At 41.7% G+C, this 24,232-nt stretch overlaps 1 protein-coding gene across 1 annotated transcript in view; it reads right to left on the reverse strand.

The window, feature by feature from the left end:
- Positions 1 to 24,232, reverse strand: part of VPS53 (VPS53 subunit of GARP complex) — a 408,370-nt gene that overhangs the window by 22,024 nt on the left and 362,114 nt on the right. The window contains exon 20 of the mRNA XM_069757361.1: positions 18,699 to 18,836. Coding sequence (XP_069613462.1) covers positions 18,699 to 18,836 — 138 coding nt within the window. The remainder of the gene's footprint in view (positions 1 to 18,698; positions 18,837 to 24,232) is intronic.

Below are 24,232 nucleotides of genomic sequence, written 5' to 3' on the forward strand. Positions count from 1 at the left end.
ACATGCCTGTTTGACCTCCCTACAACGCCTGGGCATGCTCCTGACAAGGCGGCGATCTCCTCCCAGACCTGGACTAAAGCATCCGCCAACTCCTGGACAGTGTGTGGTGCAACGTGACGTTGGTGGATGGTGCGAGACCTGATGTCCCAGATGTGTTCAATCGGATTCAGGTCTGAGGAACGGGCAGGCCAGTCCATAGCTTCAATGCCTTCATCTTGCAGGAACTGCTGACACACTCCAGCCACATGAGGTCTGCCATTGTCCTGCATTAGGAGGAACCAAGGGCCAACCGAATCAGCATAAGGTCTCACAAGGGGTCTGAGGATCTCATCTCGGCACCTAATGACAGTCAGGCTACCTCTGTCGAGCACATGGAGGGCTGTGCGGCCCTCCAAAGAAATGCCACCCCGCACCATTACTGACCCACTGCCAAACCGGTCATGATGAAGGCAGCAGGTCGCTCTCCACGGCATCTCCAGACTCTGTCACGTCTGTCACATTTATATGTATCAAAAAACAGAGGGAAAAGAGAGCAGCACAGCTCACAAACAAGAAAAAATAAAATAAACTGTGGCACATCTAAAGTGTATAGCAGTCCGAGGGATAAATGGAGCTGCTTGCGTGAAATAAAGTCTGAGAAATATAAAAAAAATAGAAAAACGCAAAAGCACTCACCAAATATGCAGTTTCAAGTGTCCTTTATTGTAACACCATGCGGTACATCTTCACGGCACGGGGGAGTAGAAAAGGAAGGGTGGGAGTGCCGTGCCGTGAAGATGTACCGCATGGTGTTACAATAAAGGACACTTGAAACTGCATATTTGGTGAGTGCTTTTGCGTTTTTCAATTTTTTTGACATTTATATGTATAATCATAAATCACCAATATATCTTGTAGCTGAGAGTATACAACTCTCACCGGGCACCTCAAGGGTATCCAATAAAATAGACAACTGCAGATGCATGAAACCAAAAAAGAATGGAGTATACATGTCCCAAACACCATCATTAAAAGATCAAATACAAAGTTTATTTAACAATACAATGAAATTATGTATGCAGTGTATAACAACAAGGAGGTATAGCAGAGGAAACATGACAAGTACGCCAGATTAGGTCCGCTAAAGTGTTCTGTTTAGTGTTCCCTTTATTCTTTGAGCAGTATATATATATATATATATATATATATATATATATATATATATATATATATATATATATATATATATATATATACACACACAATTTCACAGTGTACACTATTTTACTAGATTATATGGGGGATGTGACAAAAATTTGTAAAGGGTTTGGTACATAAAATGTAATAGACTGGATGATCCAAATGCTTCTGACCAGCTAAACCTCTGGGCTTAAGGCCCAACCTAAACTTGGAATGTGAAGCAGAGGAGCTGCCAAGCAGACTGCACAGCTTCCAGAAAACCCCAAAGAGCATTCCAGCTCCCCAGGGATATTTTGTGGTTTCTGGAAGGACACAAAAACTACACACAGCATTATTTCTGCCACACTACAAGTTGAAACATATAATAAAAAATTTCCAGCTTTGCTTAATTAAAACGAAAAATCAGATTTACCTTCATTAACCCCTTTCTGCCATTAGACGTACTATTGCGTCCATGTGGGGTGGGCTTTACTTCCCAAGGACGCAATAGTACGTCATATGCGATCGGCAGCGCTCACGGGGGGAGCGCCGCCGATCGCGGCCGGGTGTCAGCTGTTTATCGCAGCTGACATCCGGCACTATGTGCCAGGAGCGGTCACGGACCGCCCCCGGCACATTAACCCCCGGCACACCGCGATCAAAGATGATCGCGATGTGCCGGCGGTACAGGGAAGCACCGCACAGGGAGTGGGCTCCCTGCGGGCTTCCCTGAGCCCCCCGCAGCAACGCGATGTGATCGCGTTGCTGCGAGGGTCTCTCCTCCCTCCCTGCTTCCTCCAGCCCCGGATCCAAGATGGCCGCGGATCCGGGTCCTGCAGGGAGGGAGGTGGCTTCACAGAGCCTGCTCAGAGCAGGCACTGTGAAGCAGCCTGCACTCCTATCAGATCAGTGATCTGACAGAGTCCTGTGCAAACTGTCAGATCACTGATCTGTGATGTCCCCCCCTGGGACAAAGTAAAAAAGTAAAAAAAAAAAATTTCAAATGTGTAAAAAAAAATAAAAAAAAATATTCCAAAATAATGAAAAAAAAAATAAAAATATTATTCCCATAAATACATTTCTTTATCTAAATAAAAAAAAAAAAACAATAAAAGTACACATATTTAGTATCGCCGCGTCCGTAACGGCCCGACCTATAAAACTGGCCCACTAGTTAACCCCTTCAGTAAACACCGTAAGAAAAAAAAAAAAAAAAAACGAGGCAAAAAACAACGCTTGATAATCATACCGCCGAACAAAAAGTGGAATAACACGCGATCAAAAAGACAGATATAACTAACCATGGTACCGCTGAAAACGTCATCTTGTCCCGCAAAAAACGAGCCGCCATACAGCATCATCAGCAAAAAAATAAAAAAGTTATAGTCCTGAGAATAAAGCGATGCAAAAATAATTATTTTTTCTATAAAATAGTTTTTATCGTATAAAAGCGCCAAAACATAAAAAAATGATATAAATGAGGTGTCGCTGTAATCGTACTGACCCGAAGAATAAAACTGCTTCATCAATTTTACCAAACGCGGAACGGTATAAACGCCTCCCCCAAAAGAAATTCATGAATAGCTGGTTTTTGGTCATTCTGCCTCACAAAAATCGGAATAAAAAGCGATCAAAAAATGTCACGTGCCCGAAAATGTTACCAATAAAAACATCAACTCGTCCCGCAAAAACCAAGACCTCACATGGCTCTGTGGACCAGAATATAGAAAAATTATAGCTCTCAAAATGTGGTAACGCAAAAAATATTTTTTGCAATAAAAAGCGTCTTTCAGTGTGTGACGGCTGCCAATCATAAAAATCCGCTAAAAAACCCGCTATAAAAGTAAATTAAACCCCCCTTCATCACCCCCTTAGTTAGGGAAAAATTAAAAAAATGTATTTATTTCCATTTTCCCATTAGGGCTAGGGTTAGAGTTAGGGCTAGGGTTAGGGCTAGGGTTAGGGCTAGGGTTAGGGCTAGGGCTAGGGTTAGGGCTAGGGTTAGGGCTAGGGTTAGGGCTAGGGTTAGGGCTAGGGTTAGGGCTAGGGTTAGGGCTAGGGTTAGGGTTAGGGCTAGGGTTAGGGCTAGGGCTAGGGTTAGGGTTAGGGCTAGGGTTAGGGCTAGGGTTAGGGCTAGGGCTACAGTTTGGGTTGGGGCTAAAGTTACAGTTAGGGTTTAGATTACATTTACGGTTGGGAATAGGGTTGGGATTAGGGGTGTGTCAGGGTTAGAGGTGTGGTTAGGGTTACTGTTGGGATTAGGGTTAGGGATGTGTTTGGATTAGGGTTTCAGTTATAATTGGGGGGTTTCCACTGTTTAGGCACATCAGGGGCTCTCCAAACGCGACATGGCGTCCGATCTCAATTCCAGCCAATTCTGCGTTGAAAAAGTAAAACAGTGCTTCTTCCCTTCCGAGCTCTCCCGTGTGCCCAAACAGGGGTTTACCCCAACATATGGGGTATCAGCGTACTCAGGACAAATAGGACAACAACTTTTGGGGTCCAATTTCTCCTGCTACCCTTGGGAAAATACAAAACTCGGGGCTAAAACATATTTTTTGTGGGAAAAAAAAAGATTTTTTATTTTCACGGCTCTGCGTTATAAACTGTAGTGAAACACTTGGGGGTTCAAAGTTCTCACAACACATCTAGATTAGTTCCCTGGGGGGTCTAGTTTCCAATATGGGGTCACTTGTGGGGGGTTTCTACTGTTTAGGTACATTAGGGGTTCTGCAAACGCAATGTGACGTCTGCAGACCATTCCATCTAAGTCTGCATTCCAAATGGCGCTCCTTCCCTTCCGAGCTCTGCCATGCGCTCAAACGTTGGTTTCCCCCAACATACGGGGTATCAGTGTACTCAGGACAAATTGGACAACAACTTTTGGGGTCGAATTTCTCCTCTTACCCTCGGGAAAATACAAAACTGGGGGCTAAAAAATAATTTTGGGGGGAAAGATTTTTTTTTTTAATTTTCACGGCTCTGCGTTACAAACTGTAGTGAAACACTTGGGGGTTCAAAGCTATCACAACACATCTAGATGAGTTCCTTAGGGGGTCTAGTTTCCAAAATGGTGTCACTTGTGGGAGGTTTCTACTGTTTAGGTACATTAGGGGCTCTGCAAATGCAATGTGACACCTGCAGACCATTCCATCTAAGTCCTCATTCCAAATGGAGCTCCTTCCCTTCCGAGCCCTCCCATGCGCACAAACAGTGGTTCCCCCCCACATATGGGGTATCAGCGCACTCAGGACAAATTGGACAACAAATTGTGGGGTCGAATTTCTCCTTTTACCCTCGGAAAAATACAAAACTGGGGGCTAAAAAATAATTTTTGTGGGAAAAAATTTTTGTTTTATTTTTACGGCTCTCCATTATAAACTTCTGTGAAGCCCTTGGTGGGTCAAAGCGCTCAGCACACATCTAGATAAGTTCCTAAGGGGGTCTACATTCCAAAATGGTGTCACTTGTGGGGGGTTTCTACTGTTTAGGTACATTAGGGGCTCTGCAAACGCAATGTGACACCTGCAGACCATTCCATCTAAGTCTGCATTCAAATGGTACTCCTTCCCTTCTGAGCCCTCCCATGTGCCCAAACAGTGGTTCCCCCCACATATGGTGTATCATCGCACTCAGGACAAATTGGGCAACAAATTTTGGGGTCCAATTTCTCCTGTTACCCTCAGGAAAATACAAAACTGGGGGCTAAAAAAATAATTTTTGTGGGAAAAAAATTTTGTTTTATTTTTACGGCTCTGCATTATAAACTTCTGTGAAGCACTTGGTGGGTCAAAGTGCTCACCACACCTCTAGATAAGTTCCTTAGGGGGTCTACTTTCCAAAATGGTGTCATTTGTGGGGGGTATCAATGTTTAGGCACATCAGTGGCTCTTCAAACGCAACATGGCGTCCCATCTCAATTCCTGTCAATTTTGCTTTGAAAAGTCAAACGGCGCTCCTTCCCTTCCGAGCTCTCCCATCCACCCAAACAGTGGTTTACCCCCACATATGGGGTATCCGCGTACTCAGGACAAATTGTACAACAACTTTTGGGGTCCAATTTCTTCTCTTACCCTTGGGAAAATAAAAAATTGGGGGCAAAAAGATAATTTTTGTGAAAAAATATGATTTTTTATTTTTACGGTTCTACATTATAAACTTCTGTGAAGCACTTGGTGGGTCAAAGTGCTCACCACACCTCTAGATAAGTTCCTTAGGGGGTCTACTTTCTAAAATGGTGTCACTTGTGGGGGGTTTCAATGTTTAGGCACATCAGTGGCTCTTCAAACGCAACATGACGTCCCATCTCAATTCCTGTCAATTTTGCATTGAAAAGTCAAACGGCGCTCCTTCCCTTCCGAGCTCTCCCATCCGCCCAAACAGTGGTTTACCCCCACATATGGGCTATCAGCGTACTCAGGACAAATTGTACAACAACTTTTGGGGTCCAATTTCTTCTCTTACCCTTGGGAAAATAAAAAATTGGGGGCGAAAAGATAATTTTTGTGAAAAAATATGATTTTTTATTTTTACGGTTCTACATTATAAACTTCTGTGAAGCACTTGTTGGGTCAAAGTGCTCACCACACCTCTAGATAAGTTCCTTAGGGGGTCTACTTTCCAAAATGGTGTCACTTGTGGGGGGTTTCAATGTTTAGCCACATCAGGGGCTCTCCAAACGAAACATGGCGTCCCATCTCAATTCCAGTCAATTTTGCATTGAAAAGTCAAATGGCACTCCTTCGCTTCCGAGCTCTGCCATGCGCCCAAACAGTGGTTTACCCCCACATGTGGGGTATTGGCATACTCAGGACAAATTGTACAACAATGTTTGGGGTCCATTTTCTCCTGTTACCCTTGGTAAAATAAAACAAATTGGAGCTGAATTACATTTTTTGTGAAAAAAAGTTAAATGTTCATTTTTATTTAAACATTCAAAAAATTCCTGTGAAGCACCAGAAGGGTTAATAAACTTCTTGAATATGGTTTTGAGCACCTTGAGGGGTGTAGTTTTTAGAATGGTGTCACACTTGGGTATTTTCTATCATATAGACCCCTCAAAATGACTTCAAATGAGATGTGGTCCCTAAAATAAAATGGTGTTGTAGAAATGAGAAATTGCTGGTCAACTTTTAACCCTTATAACTCCCTAACAAAAAAAAATTTTGGTTCCAAAATTGTGCTGATGTAAAGTAGACATGTGGGAAATGTTACTTATTAAGTATTTTGTGTGACATATCTCTGTGATTTAATTGCATAAAAATTCAAAGTTGGAAAATTGCGAAATTTTCATAATTTTCGCCAAATTTCCGTTTTTTTCACAAATAAACGCAGGTACTATCAAATAATTTTTACCATTGTCATGAAGTACAATATGTCACGAGAAAACAATGTCAGAATCACCAGGATCCATTGAAGCGTTCCAGAGTTATAACCTCATAAAGGGACAGTGGTCAGAATTGTAAAAATTGGCCCGGTCATTAACGTGCAAACCACCCTTGGGGGTAAAGGGGTTAATTTATAAGTGCAATAAAGGATGGATGCTTACACCTTTACTATTATTGTACACAAACAGAAAATGAAGATATACCTCTCTATAAGTAATATGAGCAACAGTGCATATAAATAACATTGGCCACTTCGTAAACACTGGTTTTGATCAAAAAAGTAAAAGCCATGCCACCAGTGCCAAGGTGTACCCAATCAGGACGGTCTGAACCTCTAATATTAAAATCTCACCAAGTGTCAAAATGACCTTAATGTTAATAAAGGCCGAGCAGGATCGGGGCCCAACTCTGGACACCCAGCTTGCGTGCACTAAGTGTAAAAAACTAAAGCAAAACCAAAATAAATGAGTACCGTATACGTTGGCATACATGCAACATGTCTAAAAAAAGAAACAAAAAACAAAATGAACATTGTATTCATATTGGGGTCATTTTTGACATATTGCAAGGTTTTAATACTAGAGCTTGGGACTGTCCCGACTAGGTAGACCTTGGTACTGGTGGGATGGCTTTTACGTTTTTTGTTTTAAATTCCAAAACAGAGTTTAACCAATGTTATTTTTATGGATTGTTGATTTTTACTCATAGCAGGGTATATGTTCATTTAGTTCTGTCAGGTTTTGTCTGTTCGGTTTTATTATTGCACACACTACTAAGGATTTCCTTCATCAAACTGTAGAAAACACCAAAAAAACAGGCAAAGGATCCTTACCTGTCCGGGCCTCAAATCAAATGCACTATCATGGTGCAGCAGGCCCGAGTAAAGCTGGCGACTACACAGGTGCTATAATACCACATGAGACAGCCAGCCTACAATCAGGGATTGGCCGCTTGGCACACCAGTGCAAACAGATAATCTGCATGCGGCAGTGTTCACACAGAGTGCAAAGCATCTGGTTCTCAGCCTATTAATGATGCCCTATGGCGGGCTGCCCAGTGCTAACTGTACTGCGTCCTGTGTGAACAGAGGCCACAGTTTACAAAGCCATCTGGGCCCAACTGCACCTCAAAACGTAAAAATAAAAGTGCACAAGAACATATCAAAATATGTAAGGTATTAGTTAATATTATGGCCACAATACGTAAGCTGGCAACCCACGTGATGAAGCGGCAGCGAAACGTGCATTGGAGTGGTGTGTGCGGGGGCAGTGGTGCGTCACACCGGTTGGTATTTGTGGCTGGTTTATTTATTATTTTGTCTCCCTGTTCATAGAATTGCACTTCAATTAGGAGAGTTTTTATGCACTGGCAATTTCCTAATGGATATCGCTATTATTTACATGGTTACACATATATGACATTTTTATACACGTGTATATGTATGTATGTATGTATATATATATATATATATATATATATATACACACACACACATATATATATTTCTTTCCTTATATGTGCACTCTTATATGTGTCATATTCATAGAAATATATTTTTAATACCAGTCATCATTCAAAATAAATAAGAGAACTTCTAATATCTAACATTTAATATATATATATATATATATATATATATATATATATCTCTATATATATATATATATATATATATATATATATATATAGAGATATATATATATATATATATATATACGTTCTCTAGAATTAGATATATTTTATTTATTTTTTTATCAAGTGGTCTGATGTACCCTGCCCTCCTCATACAGGTCCTATCACTTTTTGTATTATTATTTTTGTTTAAGTATTTTAATAAAATTCCTTATTTTTATTATATTTTTATTATGTATTGTTGTGTCATTTTTGCCTTATATGCTAATAAAATAATATCATTTTTACGTGGTTGACGAATATTTTCTTGGGTTTATAGGTAAGGATCTTTGCCTGTTTTTTTGGTGTTTTCTCTAGAATTGTGGAGGGTTTTTTTCCTCCTTTTGTGGTTTCATCAAACTGTAGTAGCAAGCATTCAGAGGACAGCCATGTACATCCTACAAATGTTTATGAACAGTAAGTTCACACTAGCGTTAGGATTTGTGTTTTTCTGTTCTATTATAGGGACAGAAAAACGGAACTCCTGCAATAAACGGATCCTGCCTATGACGGACATGAACAGTGCCAAACCGCCTTCATTAAAGGGCCACTGTCACCCCCTCCAGCCGTTATAAACTAAAAGAGCCACCTTGTGCAGCAGTAATGCTGCATTCTAACAAGGTGGCTCTTTTAGTTTTGTGTTCAGGTGTTATTAAAATAAAGCGTTTTGAAACTCTGCAGAAATACCTGTCTTTGTCCACGGAGGCGGGTCTGAAGCCTCCTCTGTGAAGTGCCCAACAGCCGTCACTCACATCTTCTAGGGCGATGGTCGCCGCCCCCTGCGCGCTGTTTTCTTTTCAAATCCAACTCTCACCCACGTCCCCCGCCCCCCGCCTTCCAGCCAGCTAGCAGGCAAGTTTCGTAGGTTGTTTCTTTCCCGGCGATTGCTATGAGCAGAAGGAGGAGGCGGCAGGATGAACTCAGCTGAATAGCCAGAGACTGGAAGGCGGGGGACGTGGGTGAGAGTCTGAGACATGCAGTGCGCATGCCCAGGAATCCTAGCCCCGCACTGTGCATAATGCATAACACAGTGCGGGGCAGGGAGTCCCGAGGTGGGTGGCCGCACTGCCAGCACAGGCGCAGTCTGCAAGCCTGGCTGTGACGTCAGACAGCCAGAGCTTACTGCGCCTGCCCCACAAATATTTACACAGCGCCGGCGTTGGATTTGAAAAGAAAACAGCGTGCAGGGGGCGGCGACCATCACCCCAGAAGATGTGAGTGACGGCTGTTGGGCGCTTCACAGAGGAGGCTTCAGACCCGCCTCCGTGGACAAAGACAGGTATTTCTGCAGAGTTTCAAAACGCTTTATTTTTAATAATACCTGAACACAAAACTAAAAGAGCCACCTTGTTAGAATGCAGCATTACTGCTGTACAAGGTGGCTCTTTTAGTTTATAACGGCTGCAGGGAGGTGAAAGTGGCCCTTTAACTAAAACGGAGGCTCATACGCAAGTGTGACCATAGACCAAGTAAATTAATTAATATCTTAAGAAGAAGCATGGCCCCTCATTTATAACTGTAGACCAACCAGCCTATGTCACAAATCATCTATGGGTACTTCCCAAACTTAAGAAACACACATACAGATCAGCAGTCGGAGTGACATTAAATAGTGCAGTAATCTGTCTGGGTCTTGTAGTTTTGGAGAATCTGGCCCACTATCTGATGCATAGCTTGTGTGGAAGGCACTCTCTCAATGCAGTGCATGCACTATAAAGTCCTTGGTATTCACGAGCTGCCACCTTATCCTACCATACACCTCTGATGGACTGCTTTCATCCAATGCACAATTACTGGGAGGAAGCAGTCAATCAATGACAGAAGGGCAGGGATACCCCCTAATCTTACCAATGCAGCGCTGCATCTGAAGTACAAGATTCAAGATTAGAGTGAACCTGTCACCAGGTTTGGCGAATATGAGATGTGGCCATCACCTTTCAGGGCTGATATACAGCATTCTATAATGTTGTATACCTGCCCATTACCCAACCTGTAAGAGAAGAACAAGACCTTTTATTATACTAACCTGCGGGGCAGTCTGGTCTGAGGGATGACGCTCTTCTTGGTCTGGTGCCTCCCATCTTCTTGCCATGCCGTCCTTCTTGGTTCATGTGGATGACTCGTCTTGGCATTGTGCTCCTGCGCAGGCTAACCTCTCTGCCATGTTGAGGGCAGAGCTAAGTACTGCAGTGCGCAGGCGCCGGGCCTCTCTAACCTTTCCCGGAACCTGCGCACTGCAGTACTTTGCTCTGCCCTCAACAGGGAAGAGAAGTAAGCCTTTGCAGGAGCGCGATGCCGAGACGCGTCAGCCACATGAACCAAGAAGGACGGCATGGCAAGAAGATGGGAGGCACCGGACCAAGAAGACCGTCATCCCTCAGACCAGACTGCCCCGCATGTTAGTATAATAAATGGTCTTTTTCTTCATTTGCATGTTGAGTTAGGGACAGATATACAGCATTATAGAATGCTGTATATCAGCCCTGAAAGGCGGTGGCCGCATCTCATAGTCGCCAAACCTGGTGACAGGTTTCCTTTAAGGATCTTTAAGGGAATGGGCACACGTTTAGTTACTTGTAGAATATTAATCGGCAGCAAAAACCAGAGTGTGGAAAGAAAAACGCTGTGTAAAATGCACACAGTTTTGATGCTTTTTCTTACTTAAGTTATTTTCCCCTTTTAATTGAATGGGTGAAAAATACTGCAAAAATTCAGAATAAATTGACATGCTACAGTTAAAAAAACAAAAACAAAAAAACACTTTGATAGTTAAAATCCACACGGAAACAATGAGCAGCGTGTGCATGAGAATTCAGAAATCATATTCACTTTACTAGTACTGTAAAAATAATGCATTTATTTCCCCAGAAAAAGTGGGAAAAAAAAACTTGTGACTAAGCCCTAAAACTACAGTTCAGACAGGTTGAAGTCAGAGGCACAAAGCCCAAAGAGGATCCGTATGCTGCAGTCTTCCTTGCAAATATTTCAGCTTACATTTATTTTCCATGACTTGACAATAAATGACTATTTTCATTTTATGACAGCTGTACATTTTATTATGCAGTATTATAAATGTAGGATCTGTGACTCAAGTGTTGAATGATATGTTATGTATGTTGTGTGACATCACTGCTCCCCAAGTTTACATATACAGGCTTTATGGCGTTTCAGAAAAGTGCTCTCAGATTTGACTGCCAGTGTCTACAACTGAAGATGACTAATATAGAAATAAGTTTGTGTGTAAATCATCAGACACTGAGACTTTATAGTAATGGGGAATGTCACGGTGGGAGACGTACCCTGACCAAAGATATGCTTACTGTTGGGGGGCTAAAACGATGACTCCGAAAGCTGCGATTCCTCAGGTTTACACTTGTTTAGCATTCAGTTCCGTCGTGCCTCACTGGTGTTACGCACGTACTGTGAAACTTGTAAGAGCCACCCTTCACTTTAAGGCTGTGATCACATGTTGCGGTTTTGCTGCATGCAAAACCTGCTCTCTTGGCGGTGAAGAAGCCGCTTACAAAAAAAAAAAGGTTTTGCTGTGTTTTTGTTGTCTTTTGCGCATGCCGAAAAAGTTTAGTGCCCCCCCCCCCAAAAAAAAAAAAAAAAATCATGATACTATTCTCTTAAGGATTTTGCATTAAAAACGCAGTAAAACCTGATATCTGCGTTTTTACGCTCACTCACTGCATTCTCTGGGTGAAGAATTGCTGCAAAAACGCTGAAAGAAGTGACAGTTGCAAAAACGCAGGAGTTTTTCCAATGTGAGTGCATGAGCGTTCAGAAATTGCGTAGCTCTTATTGGTACTGTAGCTTAATATTTGCATAAAAAATGTGAACATAGCCTAATGCAAACATTGGTTACAAAAAATTATTGCGTCTGTTTGTAGTTTATGAAAATGGTTTTCCAAGAATTGGGTATACTTTGGAAAATCCATCCGTTTGGAAAAGAATAATATTTGAAACATTTTCAATTTTTTTTTTCCACCATCGCATGCCACTGATATTATATTCATTATGACAACACATCATATGACCAGTGCAGTCAATCAATGCATAGTCGTGGGGGCAAAAAGAGCCGTGCCAGGATCTGTTTCAGTGGCCATACAGTATGAAGTGACATCTCTATAATCTTGACATCATGTAGGTCCAGCAGCAGTAAACACATTATTTTCGATAACTAAATACTGGCAGTGTATCAAAGTCTTGAAAGGAATCTGTCAGCAGGTTTTTGCTATGTATTCTGAGGATGAAGTAGGGGTTAAAACACTGAATTCAACGATGTGTCGCTTATCAAGCTGTGTGCTGTTTATTTATAATGAAGGTTTTATCATTCGGACATTATCAGTGCTGTGACTAAGTGGCTGACTCCACCCCTTCCTGTGATAAGCAGCTCACTGTCAATAGACCATGTACATACAGAGCCTGGTGTGAGTGTGTTTAGCTTTCTGCTTTATGCAGCATCTAAGAACTCGGATTGTGTCAGAACAGCTCCACCCTGTAACCTAAGTGATACATCGTTGAATTCAGGGTCTCTTTGCCTTCATTACGCTACTCTTGGATGAGGCGCTGACAGATTGCCTTTAATTTCAGTTGACTAACGTATACATCTTTAAGCAACCTGTAACTTGGAAAATGCCACAATTTTCAGTTGCACAGTTCTATACAAATAATAATACAACTTTTCAAATCTCATTAAAACCATGTCTCTTAGATTTGAACAGTTTTCCCGCCTATTGTTTATTACTAACAAGTGGGCTTTCAATCTCAACTTTTCATCCATGACAACAACAGACTAAAGAATATTTACATTTGCTCTTTCAATAAAACAATAAACCTTAGGAAACAGAAATTATTTCCTTACTGGGCATTGGTGGTGGATAAGTAAAGACGGGATCTAAAATACGCACTAGCAGGAACAATGGTATAGAATTGTTTGACCGCAGTACAACATGTCCTTTGAAAATAGATAGCTCTTTCTATAAACATCCAACACTTGTTCTGGCTCACATGGAAAAAAAAGATTTGCTAAATCACTTCCATATGGTCCTTTTTTGTAACTAAAGCTTTCAATGCAGAAACTGCATCCATTGCGATATAGTTGTCAAAGTTGAGTCCTCCGGCGGACGGTTTATTTAAACTGGTCTGCGCCACCACTTTCAGACGGGCAGAAAACTGTCCCAGTGTAGAATTATTTTTCTAAACTTTGCATGTCTTATCCAGTAATTGCTATGTTCAAGGGTAATCCCGGAGAAGGGAAAAGCTCAAAAAGTTCAAAATATTTGTCCAAGGTCCAAAAAAAACAAAAAACCCTTCTTCATACAGTATCATAGAAATGTTCTTAATTTTACCATATCATCCATCTATCTCATAGCAGTGATTTATGAGTGCTGTAGCAGATGCATTCTGCAAAGATGCTTACATATATACATTTAGAAAGGTTTGAAAAACACGATTTAGAGATAGCATCAGTTCAAGTCATTTAAAAAATTCCATCTCAAGTCAGGCAAGAATTTTATTCCATCTCCCAGCCTTCTTGACTACAGCAAAGTCCATCTCTACAATCAATATGATAAAATATGGCTTTCATTAAATTACTAATTTATTCTTCTCAGTACTATATACAAAAATGGAGAAAATGGTATTGGAAGTTTAGTCTCCTCGGTGTACAGTCACTTGAAAAGCATGGTGTTAATGTTAGGTATAAACTAACCATATACATACAATTTAAGTTAGTTAGACAAACAAACCCATAGATTTCATATGCTGGTTAAAAAAGAGATCGGGCAGGATATTTTTTGACATGCCCAATCATTTTTACCACTGGGAGATAAGCTACTGCTAAAAGGTTCTGGCAACAGGAAATTCCCCTTTGTGTACAGAAATAAACATGCTCGTTTGGCTATGTTATCGGAATAATATTGGGTGTAAATGTAAAAAAAAGCCTACCAGCCAAAAGAAGAATTCTTGCTTTTTTCAAAGTTTTTTGAGTTGTATAGCGCTCTTAAAGGGAACCTGTCAGTAGGATCAACCTTCCTAAGCCATCTATATGGGCATGAAAGTCATAGAAAGGTAAATAAAATTATTATTCCAGAGAAATCCTCTTTTTTCTTATATGTAAATGAATTGTTCAGATCTATGGGCAAAACACTGAACTGCAGGAGAATCTGCCTCCATAGCTTATTTTTTTAAAAATGGGGCGTTACCAATGTGTGACAAGTACCGTATATACTCGAGTATAAGCCGAGATTTTCAGCCCAAACTTTTGGGCTGAAAGTGCCCCTCTCGGCTTATACTCGAGTCACGGTGGGCGGCAGGGTCGGCGGGTGAGGGGGAGAGGGCGCTGAGGCATACTTTCCTAGTCTAGGCGCTCCTGACGCTCCCCCTGCCTGTCACACTGTCTTCGGGTGCCGCAGCTCTTCCTGTCAGCGGTCACGTGGGACCGCTCATTAGAGAAATGAATATGGACTCCACTCCCATAGGGGTGGAGCCACATATTCATTCCTCTGAGCGGTGCCAGTGACCGCTGACAGGAAGAGCTGCGGCACCCGGAGACAGTGTGACAGGCTGGGGCAGTGTCAGGAGCGCTGGGACTAGGTGAGTATTTTATATTCACCTGTCCGCGTTCCACACGCCGGGCGTCGCTCCATCTTCCCGGCGCCGCTCTGTCTTCCCGGCGTCTCTGCGCTCTGACTGTGCAGGTCAGAGGGCGCAATGACGCATATAGTGTGCGGGGCGCCCTCTGCCTGATCAGTCAGTGCAGAGAGACGCCGGGACGAGACGCCGGAACGAGACGCCGGGAGCTGCAATCAAGAGAGGTGAGTATGGCTTTTTTTTTTTATTGTTGCAGCAGCAGCAATGGCACAGCTTTATAAGGAGCATATATGGGGCAAGAATGAATGGTGCAGAGCACTATATGGCACAGATATGGGGCAAGAATGAACGGTGCAGAGCACTATATGGCACAGATATGGGGCAAGAATGAACGGTGCAGAGCACTATATGGCACAGCTATGGGGCAAGAATGAACGGTGCAGAGCACTATATGGCAGAGCTATGGGGCAATAATGAACGGTGCAGAGCACTATATGGCACACCTTTCTATAGTACATCTATGGGGCAATAATGAACGGTGCAGAGCACTATATGGCACAGCTATGGGGCCATAATGAACGGTATGGAGCATCTATTTTTATTTTTGAATTTCAGCGGTAGCTGCTGCATTTTCCACCCTAGGCTTATACTCGAGTCAATAAGTTTTCACAGTTTTTTGTGGCAAAAATAAGGGGGGTTGGCTTATACTCGGGTCGGCTTATACTCGGGTATATACGGTAATTAACACAGAACAGTAGAACTGAACTCTGTCTCCTAACAAACACATTTGCTGCAGATCGCACAGCTCTGCTGTATTGTAACATTATTGCAACCCTGTTTGCCTGTGAGATGGAAGGTGAGCGGAACCTGCAGATGTGTCAGTTAGAATGATACACAGCTCTGCAGTGAGAGCGGTTATTACACATAACACTGGTAATGAAGCCTTCATGTAAAATAATCCCTGGAGGCAGATTCTAATGCAGATCAGTGTCCGGAACAGCTTATTTACATATAAGAAAGACATGATTTTTCTAGACTAAGACATCATATCATAGATATCAAGGTATGATTTTTTTCAGCTTCCTACGACCTGCTTGCCCATATAGATGGCTTTAAAGTGTTGATCCTACTGACAAATTCCCTTTGAGGCTTAACAGAATTGTTATTCACCAATGAAACTAGTCAGAGTACATGTTTTATCTTCGCTTTCTATACAACATCTTTGATTTAACTCATCCTGGTCAGTCAAAATCACGTACACTTTTTATTTATTTTTTGTTTGGAAATCTTTACGACACCCAACCAAAGTTTAGCCTTAGTTAATTAGGCAATAGGAAAGAGTTTGTCACATCCATCTACTATATAAAGCTGAATGTGTGTATGTGTGTGTGTGTGTGTGTATGTCCGGGATTGGCATCTGCACCGTCGCAGCTACAGCCACAAAATTTTGCACAGTCACACGTCTGGACCCCGAGAGCGTCATAGGCTATATTGTGAGGCGAAATTTTAACCCCGCGCGTTCCAATTCACCAAATAATTTTGCCCCTATCTACATAATGGGGAAAAAAGTGAAAGGAAAAGTGTTCGAAGCGTCGCAGCTACAGCAACAAAATTTTGCACAGTCACACGTCTGGACCCTGAGAGCGTCATAGGCTACGTTGTGAGGTGAAATTTTAAGCCCGCGCTTTCCAATTCACCAAACAATTTTGCCCCTATCTAACATAGTAACATAGTAACATAGTTAGTAAGGCCGAAAAAAGACATTTGTCCATCCAGTTCAGCCTATATTCCATCATAATAAATACCCAGATATATCTACATAATGGGGAAAAAAGTGAAAGGAAAAGTGTTGGAGGCGTCGCAGCTACAGAAACAAAATTTTGCACAGTCACACGTCTGGACCCTGAGAGCGTCATAGGCTACGTTGTGAGGTGAAATTTTAACCCTGCGCTTTCCAATTCACCAAACAATTTTGCCCCTATCTACATAATGGGGAAAAAGTGAAATGAAAAGTGTTGGAGGCGTCGCAGCTACAGCCACAAAATTTTGCACAGTCACACGTCTGGACCCTGAGAGCGTCATAGGCTATGTTGTGAGGTGAAATTTTAACTCCGCGCTTTCCAATTCACCAAACTATTTTTCCCCTATCTACATAATGGGGAAAAGTGAAAGGAAAAGTGTTGGAGGCAAATTGACAGCTGCCAGATGTGAACAAGGGGGACTTAAAGAATGAGAGCGATGACGCAAAAGAGTATATACCGATCAGTTGCTAAGGTGGGGCCCCGACATGAGATACTCACCACACATGGGGATATGAACACACACACAAAATGCGCCACACACTACCACGTGCTTGAACACATATACCACCCTCAGCACACATTTCACCACACATACACCAACCTCGCCACATAAAAGTCGAAACACAAAAGTCGCCGCTCAAAACTCGCCACGCGCAAAACTCGCCACATGCAAAAACTAGGCTCACGCAAAACTCGCCACAAGTGCAAAACTCACCTCATGGAAAACTCGCCACACGCAAAACTTGCACACGCGGAAAAATTGCCACATGCACAAAATTTGCAACACATGCAAAAGTTGCCTCACACAAAACTTGCACATACTCAAAAGGCACCAGACATAAAACTCACCACGCGCAAAACTCGCCATGCGCAAAACTTGCTGCACACAACTTGCTACACTAACCTGTTACATGCAACTCGACACACGAAAAGTTGCTACACGCATGTTGCCACACAAAACTCATCTCACAAAAGTCGCTACATGCATGTCACCACACACAACTCAACACACACAACTTGACAAACGAAACTCACCCTAAAACACACACAAGTCTGGTATTAGCCTTCAAAAATAAAAATCTGATTAATAAGCAGACAAACTACAAGAGCAACAAATGTACCATATAGGAAATACAGCAGCTGTCAGTCACATGACCTGTCTATTATGTGTATGTGTGAGCTAATATATACTGCCAGGGGGAGGGCTTCCTGTTGGTTGGGGATTTATCAGGCTGCCAATTTATCTTACAAATACTGAGGTAAAAATACTGAGCAAATAACGTGTTAACGAGGTCTAATACAGGAGATCACACAGGTATATACTATATACAGGAGAGATAACACACAGGTATATACTATATAGAGGAGATGACATACAGGTACATACTATATACAGCAGCAGATTACCTACAGGTATATACTAAATACAGGAGGAGATGACACAGGTATATGCTATATATAGAAGATGACATACAGGTATATACTATATACAGGAGGAGATGACATACAGGTATATACTGTATATAGGAGGAGATGACATACAGGTATATACTATATACAGGGGAGATGACACACAGCAGGTATATACTATATACAGGGGAGATGACATACAGGTATATACTAGATACAGGAGATGACATACAGGTGTATACTATATATAAGAGAGATAACAAACATGTATATACTGAGGTGAAAATGAGAGGTGTGAGGTGAAAATGAAAAGGTGTGAGTGCAAAATAAGAGGAGTGAGGGAAAATAGTGTAGTGATCGGAAAATGACAGATGTGAGGTCGAAATGACAAGTGTTAGGGGGGAATGAGAGGAGTGAGGGAGAAAATGAGAGGTGTGAGGGAGAAAATGAGAGATGTGAGGGGGAAAATGAGAGGCGTGATGGGAAAATAAGAGAAGTGACGTGCTATAACTAACCACAGATATTTACTATGCCCAGGCAACGCCGGGCTCTTCAGCTAGTATAATTATAAAGGTGTTAGAAGCCTTCTGCTACCTTAATATGTGTAACTTTTCACTGTTTATATGATGCACAACCGAAAAACATGAACACAATGGCCTAGTGAACCGCTTACCTTCAGGATCATCTCAGCCCGAGTCATGCCTTTCACCACAATTTTCGTGTAACTTGCTGGAGCTTTTCGCACTACTTGTGAACCGATGGATGGTAGGTCTAGGAGGACGGTTTTCAGAGAGTGAGTATCAAGAAGAAGCTGTAAAGGAGTTAAACATGCATTAAAAGTGTGCTCATACAAGCAGACCTAAAACATTAATTAAAGGCTCACACAACTGCATTTACTTAGGGACTTTACAGTAGGAAAATGCCACACAAGCTAATTTCAAAAAGTAGCCAAGACCCTTTCAAGTGAATGAATTAGTCCTGAAAATGAGATATGAAGCCAGACATGGCACTCAAATAAAAATGGTGCTACATCCTCCTAAAATGCCGAAGGGCTGACTGCAAAATATTGCTTCATGATGAGATTGCTAACTTGTTAATTAGCATAAACATTTTCTGAACACGATTTACAAGTCTTAAAAGGTATTAATGAAGGGGATTAAAAATGAATAGACCGGTAAATAAACACTTCGTCACTGTGCTGTCTCAAGACATAGATTTTCCAAGCTTGTTCTGTTTCCATGTAAGAAAAGCATTTCAAAACAACTTTTGGAACACATTTACACCAACTGCATAGTAAGCAGTATATACCCATTACATCAATGCTTATTTTACAAGAAGGAGATTTATATTTAACAAGGAAGCACAGACCCAGGGAACTGACACTTAACTGCATTTACACTGGCGGGTAATCTGTCAGCCTCTACCGGTAACGTCACATCGACCACGGTGATTGTGCAGCATCAATAGGTTGAGTGATTGAACTGAGTATCCAAAAATTGCAAGTGCCAGAAAAGTCACCAAGTCACCATATTTTTCGGACTATAAGATGCACTTTTTCCTCCCAAATTTTAGAGGAAAATGGGGGTGTAGGATAATGATCGCCGGAGGCGGTGCATGCACAGATTTAAATCTCGAGCAGAGATGTAAAATCTGTGTGTGCGCCACCTCCAGTGGCCATTTTCCTGAAGCCCACCACCGAGAAATCAATATACAGAACGTGGTCTCCTCTCCTGTCTCACTGCCGACATTTTCTTGAAACCCAGCGCCCGCAGCCAGTATCCATAAGAAATTTGCGCATATACACTGCTGATTTGCTTACACGATGCCTAGATTGGGAGTATATTGAGCATTATTTTTTTGACATTTTAGCAATTTTTTCATGTTGAACTGGACAAACAATGTAAGTGTTTGCAGTAGGAATGAAACATGTTGTTTTTGTTTTTTTTTAATTTCAACTCTCAGTTGCAGAGATATTACCAATGAAAGCATGGTCACCTTGTCAGTTAAAAAAAAAAAGTTACGCCCAAGTGGGTGTTATCAGAAAGTAACTCTCGAAGGGAGAAGTACACACTCACAGAGAAAAGTATCTAATATTACCCACTAAGAACGTTTTATTTAACTCTGCAGCCACTATTACATCCCGTGTCCAGTGCAACATGAAAAATGTGGCAAAAGGTCCTCTTTAACCCTTTTAAGATCTTGGACGTACCCAAAAGTCATGGTTGGGAACTGGTTCCAGTCTTATGACGTATAGGTATGTCCTGGCAATTGTGTGGGCACAGGAGCTGCACCCACACGGTCACCACCAGGAGGTTAGCTTACATGACAGCTGACATCCAGCTCAGTGCTCACCCCACCCGCAGGTCTTTAACCCCTTAAATTCCGCAATCGATATTGATCGCAAAATTTAGGAGGCTGGGAAAGAGAGGGGGCCCCTCTCCTGTTTTCCTCATGATGACATCGTTGCCATGGCAACTCGAGGTCATCATTGTTACCCAGCTACGGAAAGACTACTCTTTCTGATTGCATTTTGTTCAGCAGAATAATAATGTAAATAAAAATGGTAGCTCTGAAAATGTCTCGCAAAAAACAAGCTGCCATACAGCTTCATCAATGGAAAAATAAAAAAGATATAGCTCTCAGAATACAGAGACGCAAAAATATATATTTTTCTATAAAATAGCTTTTGTGTAAAAGCGACAAAACATAAAAAAAAAGTGGTATTGCTGTAATTGCACTGACCAGAAGAATAAAGGTGCTGATCAATTTTACCACAAGTGGAATGACATTAAAAAAATTCCTGAACTGTTGGTTTTTGTTCATTCTGCCTCCCAAAAATCAGAAAAATCTCTCGCATGACAATGTGAACAGAAATATGGAAAAATTATAGGTCTCAAAATATGGTGATGAGTTTTTGCAATAAAAAGTGTCTTTTAGCGTGTGACAGCAGCAAAACAGAAACAACTCTATAATTCTGATATCCCTGTAATCGCACTGACCCGAAGAATAAAGTCATTAACCACTTATCCAATACGAGGAATGGCGTAAAAAATACATAAAACCAATTCCTGACCTGCTGTTGATTTGTTCATTCTGCCTCCCAAAGATCGCAGTAAGGCTCAAGCTCACATTTATTCTGCTGAGCGCTTATACCGGGATTTCTGCGTAAATCTTTGAAACACTTGATTCAGATAGAACCCCCAGGGGAAGATTCCCTATAATGAGGCAGATGGAGACACTGTGAACGCCGTCTGGCCTATGGTTCATCGGTGTCAGTCTTTTTAAGCGTGCATAATAGTGCGGTCGGCCATAGTTTTGTGCACTTCTGAAAATAAAGACAACTCTGGACAGAGGCCATACGGAGTCTAGAGTAACTCTGCTGCTTCATTACAGTGATTGGATCTGTCAGGGGGGTTCATCTGAATCACGTCATTCGGAGATGAAGACGAAAACCCTGATTTAAATGCTCAGCATAGAGCACAAGATACACTTGATCCAAAATGTTATGTAAAATGTTCCCAATAAAAGCTTAAACTCAATCCGCAAAAAATGCAAGTGCCCACTCAGGTACATCAAGCGAAATGGCTCTTCACCCCCCAAAAGAAAGAAATTAAGCAAATTCTGTGCTCCCGTATCTAAATGCCCATCTCCCTTCTGAGCCTCACAGTGTGCCTAAACCACATTTGGTGTCCATGTTTTTGGCATTTCTGTAGCGATGAGAGCCTGCTTAATTTACGGGGTCTATATCTCCAGGAGAACAAGCTGGGTACAACTCAGGAACATCCACTGCTGCTTGTTTTTGGAAAACACCCATGGGGTGAAATCATCACACCACCTGTAGATAACTTCCCAAAACGGTATCGTTTCCAAAATGGGGTCACTTGATGGAGGTATTCTGCTCTTATAGCTCTTAGAGGCTCTGTGTATGGAGTATGCAAATTATTCTAGGAAAATCTGTCCTCCAGGAGACAAGTAACACTTCGTCCCTCCAGAGTCTCTCGGTGTGGCTACGTAGTACTGTACAGCCACATATGAGGTATTGCCACGTACATAAGAAATTGTGTGACAAATTTTGGTGACATTTTTACCTATTTCCCCTTGTGAAAATATAAAATCTGAGGCTAAAACAAAATTTTTGTGCTAAAAATTTAATTATTTGTTCTTCACTGCCCAATGGTATAAAGTTTTGTGACACACCCATAGTCTAAATATGATCACTGCAGTCTTCGATGAATACACTGAAAGATGTAGTTTGTAAAATAGTTTCACTTATGGGAGGGTTTCGCTGTTCTGGCACCTCAGGAGCTCTGCTATTGTGACATGGCACCCTCACCATTCCAGCAAAATCTGAACTTCTATACGGCGCTCCTTCCCTTCTTAGCTTTGCACTGTGCCTCAAAATTAGTTCCCGTTTACATGTAGGGTATTGGAGCACTCAGGAGAACTTGCACAACAAACTGTAAGAGCTATTTTTCATATTAGCCCTTATAAAAATTAAACATTTGGGGCTAAAAACATTTTAGTGGTAAAATGCAATTATTCTTTCTACCCCGCCCAATGGTATAAAATTCTGTGATGCACATGTGGTGTCAACATGCTTTATACACCCGTAGATTAATTCATTGGGGAGTGTAGTCTGTAAAATGAGGTCACATATGGGGGGTTTCGACTGTTATGGCTCCTCAGGAGCTCTACCAATGTGACATATTACTCTCCAACCATTCCATAAAAATCAATGCGGTGATCCTTCCCTTCCGACCTTTGCACTGTGACTCAAAAGCAGTTTTCGACCACTCATGGGATATTTTTGTACTTAGGAGTAATTGCGTAACAAATTGTACTGTTCGTTTTCTCTTATTATCCCTTTTGAAAATTAAAAATTTGAGGCCAGAGCAACATTTTAGTGGAAAAATGGTAATTTTCCATTTACTCAGCCTAAAGTTATACAATTCTGTAGGAAGGTTAAAAATGCTCACTACACCCCTAGATTATTTACTCAAGATGTGCAGTTTGCAAAATGGGGTCACTTATTGGGGTTTCTGCTGTTTTGGCATGTCAAGGACCCGTTAAATGTGACATGGCATCCACAATCGATTCCAGCCCAAACTGAGCACCAAAATTCAGTAGGCGCTCCTTCCTTTCTGAACTATGCCGTGCCCCAAACAGTAGTTTTACATAATAAACGGGGTATTTGCGTACTCAGGAGAAATTGCAGAACAAATTGTATGGTCCATTTTCTCCTGTTACCCTTGCAAAAAATGAAACATTTCCGACAAAAGCAACATTTTTGCAGGAAAATTTTTTTCATTCTCATGGCTCAACATTATAAAATTCTGTGTGGGTTCAAGGTGCTTACCACACAGATGGGCAAGTTCCTTGAGGGGTGAAGTTTCCAAAATGGGGTAATTTGTGAGGAGTTCTACTGTTTAGGCACATCAAGGACTCTGCAAACGCAACATGCATCAGCTACCCATCACAGGCAATGTTGCGGTCTAAAAATAATACAGTGCTAACTCTATCCTTCCAGGAAGAAGCAATAAGCGAAACGCGAGTTGGGGTTCCATACCATTCTAAGGTTGTATTCCAGTTAATCTGCTGTACCCGTACCTCTTTGATCACCATCTAGGTTCTGCCATACTTGCTGCTATCATTTAAATTTTCTGTATAAGGTGATTCACCTATAATACTTTGTCTCATTTCTGCACTACAGAGACATATTAGCTATGTGGCACTATCATTGCACTTTATTAACAAAGCTAGCTATAGGGCACTTTTAGAGCACTTTGCAAATCTTGGTGTTGATTGACTTTATGTATGACATCTTTATGTGCATTCTATAAGTAACCTCTACATGAGCTTAGCCCCTTGTCAGGTGGAACAATTTTTCGGGTTTATCTCCATTCCCTGCTATTGCAGTGCCCCAGAGATCTGGTCGTTGCAGTATGACACTCTGCCACTAAGAGGAGTGATGGTATGTCTGATGGAACTAAAGGAGTTCTCCTGACCAGGTATCACCAGAACACATTACACTTCACGCTCCGGCCACCTGGGGGGAGAAAAAGGCTTTATTTATTGGGCCACTCCTCACACTGGTAAAACTAGGGGTTGGGGAGGAAGTTAGTCAGAAGCTGACTGGGTTGGATTCAGGCAACATCCCGTGGCAGGGGGTGTTGCAGGGAGAAGACACAGGGGGGTCCCTGTCAGGCG

This window comes from Ranitomeya imitator, chromosome 3, assembly GCF_032444005.1.
Source record: "Ranitomeya imitator isolate aRanImi1 chromosome 3, aRanImi1.pri, whole genome shotgun sequence".
Classification (NCBI taxonomy): domain Eukaryota; kingdom Metazoa; phylum Chordata; class Amphibia; order Anura; family Dendrobatidae; genus Ranitomeya; species Ranitomeya imitator.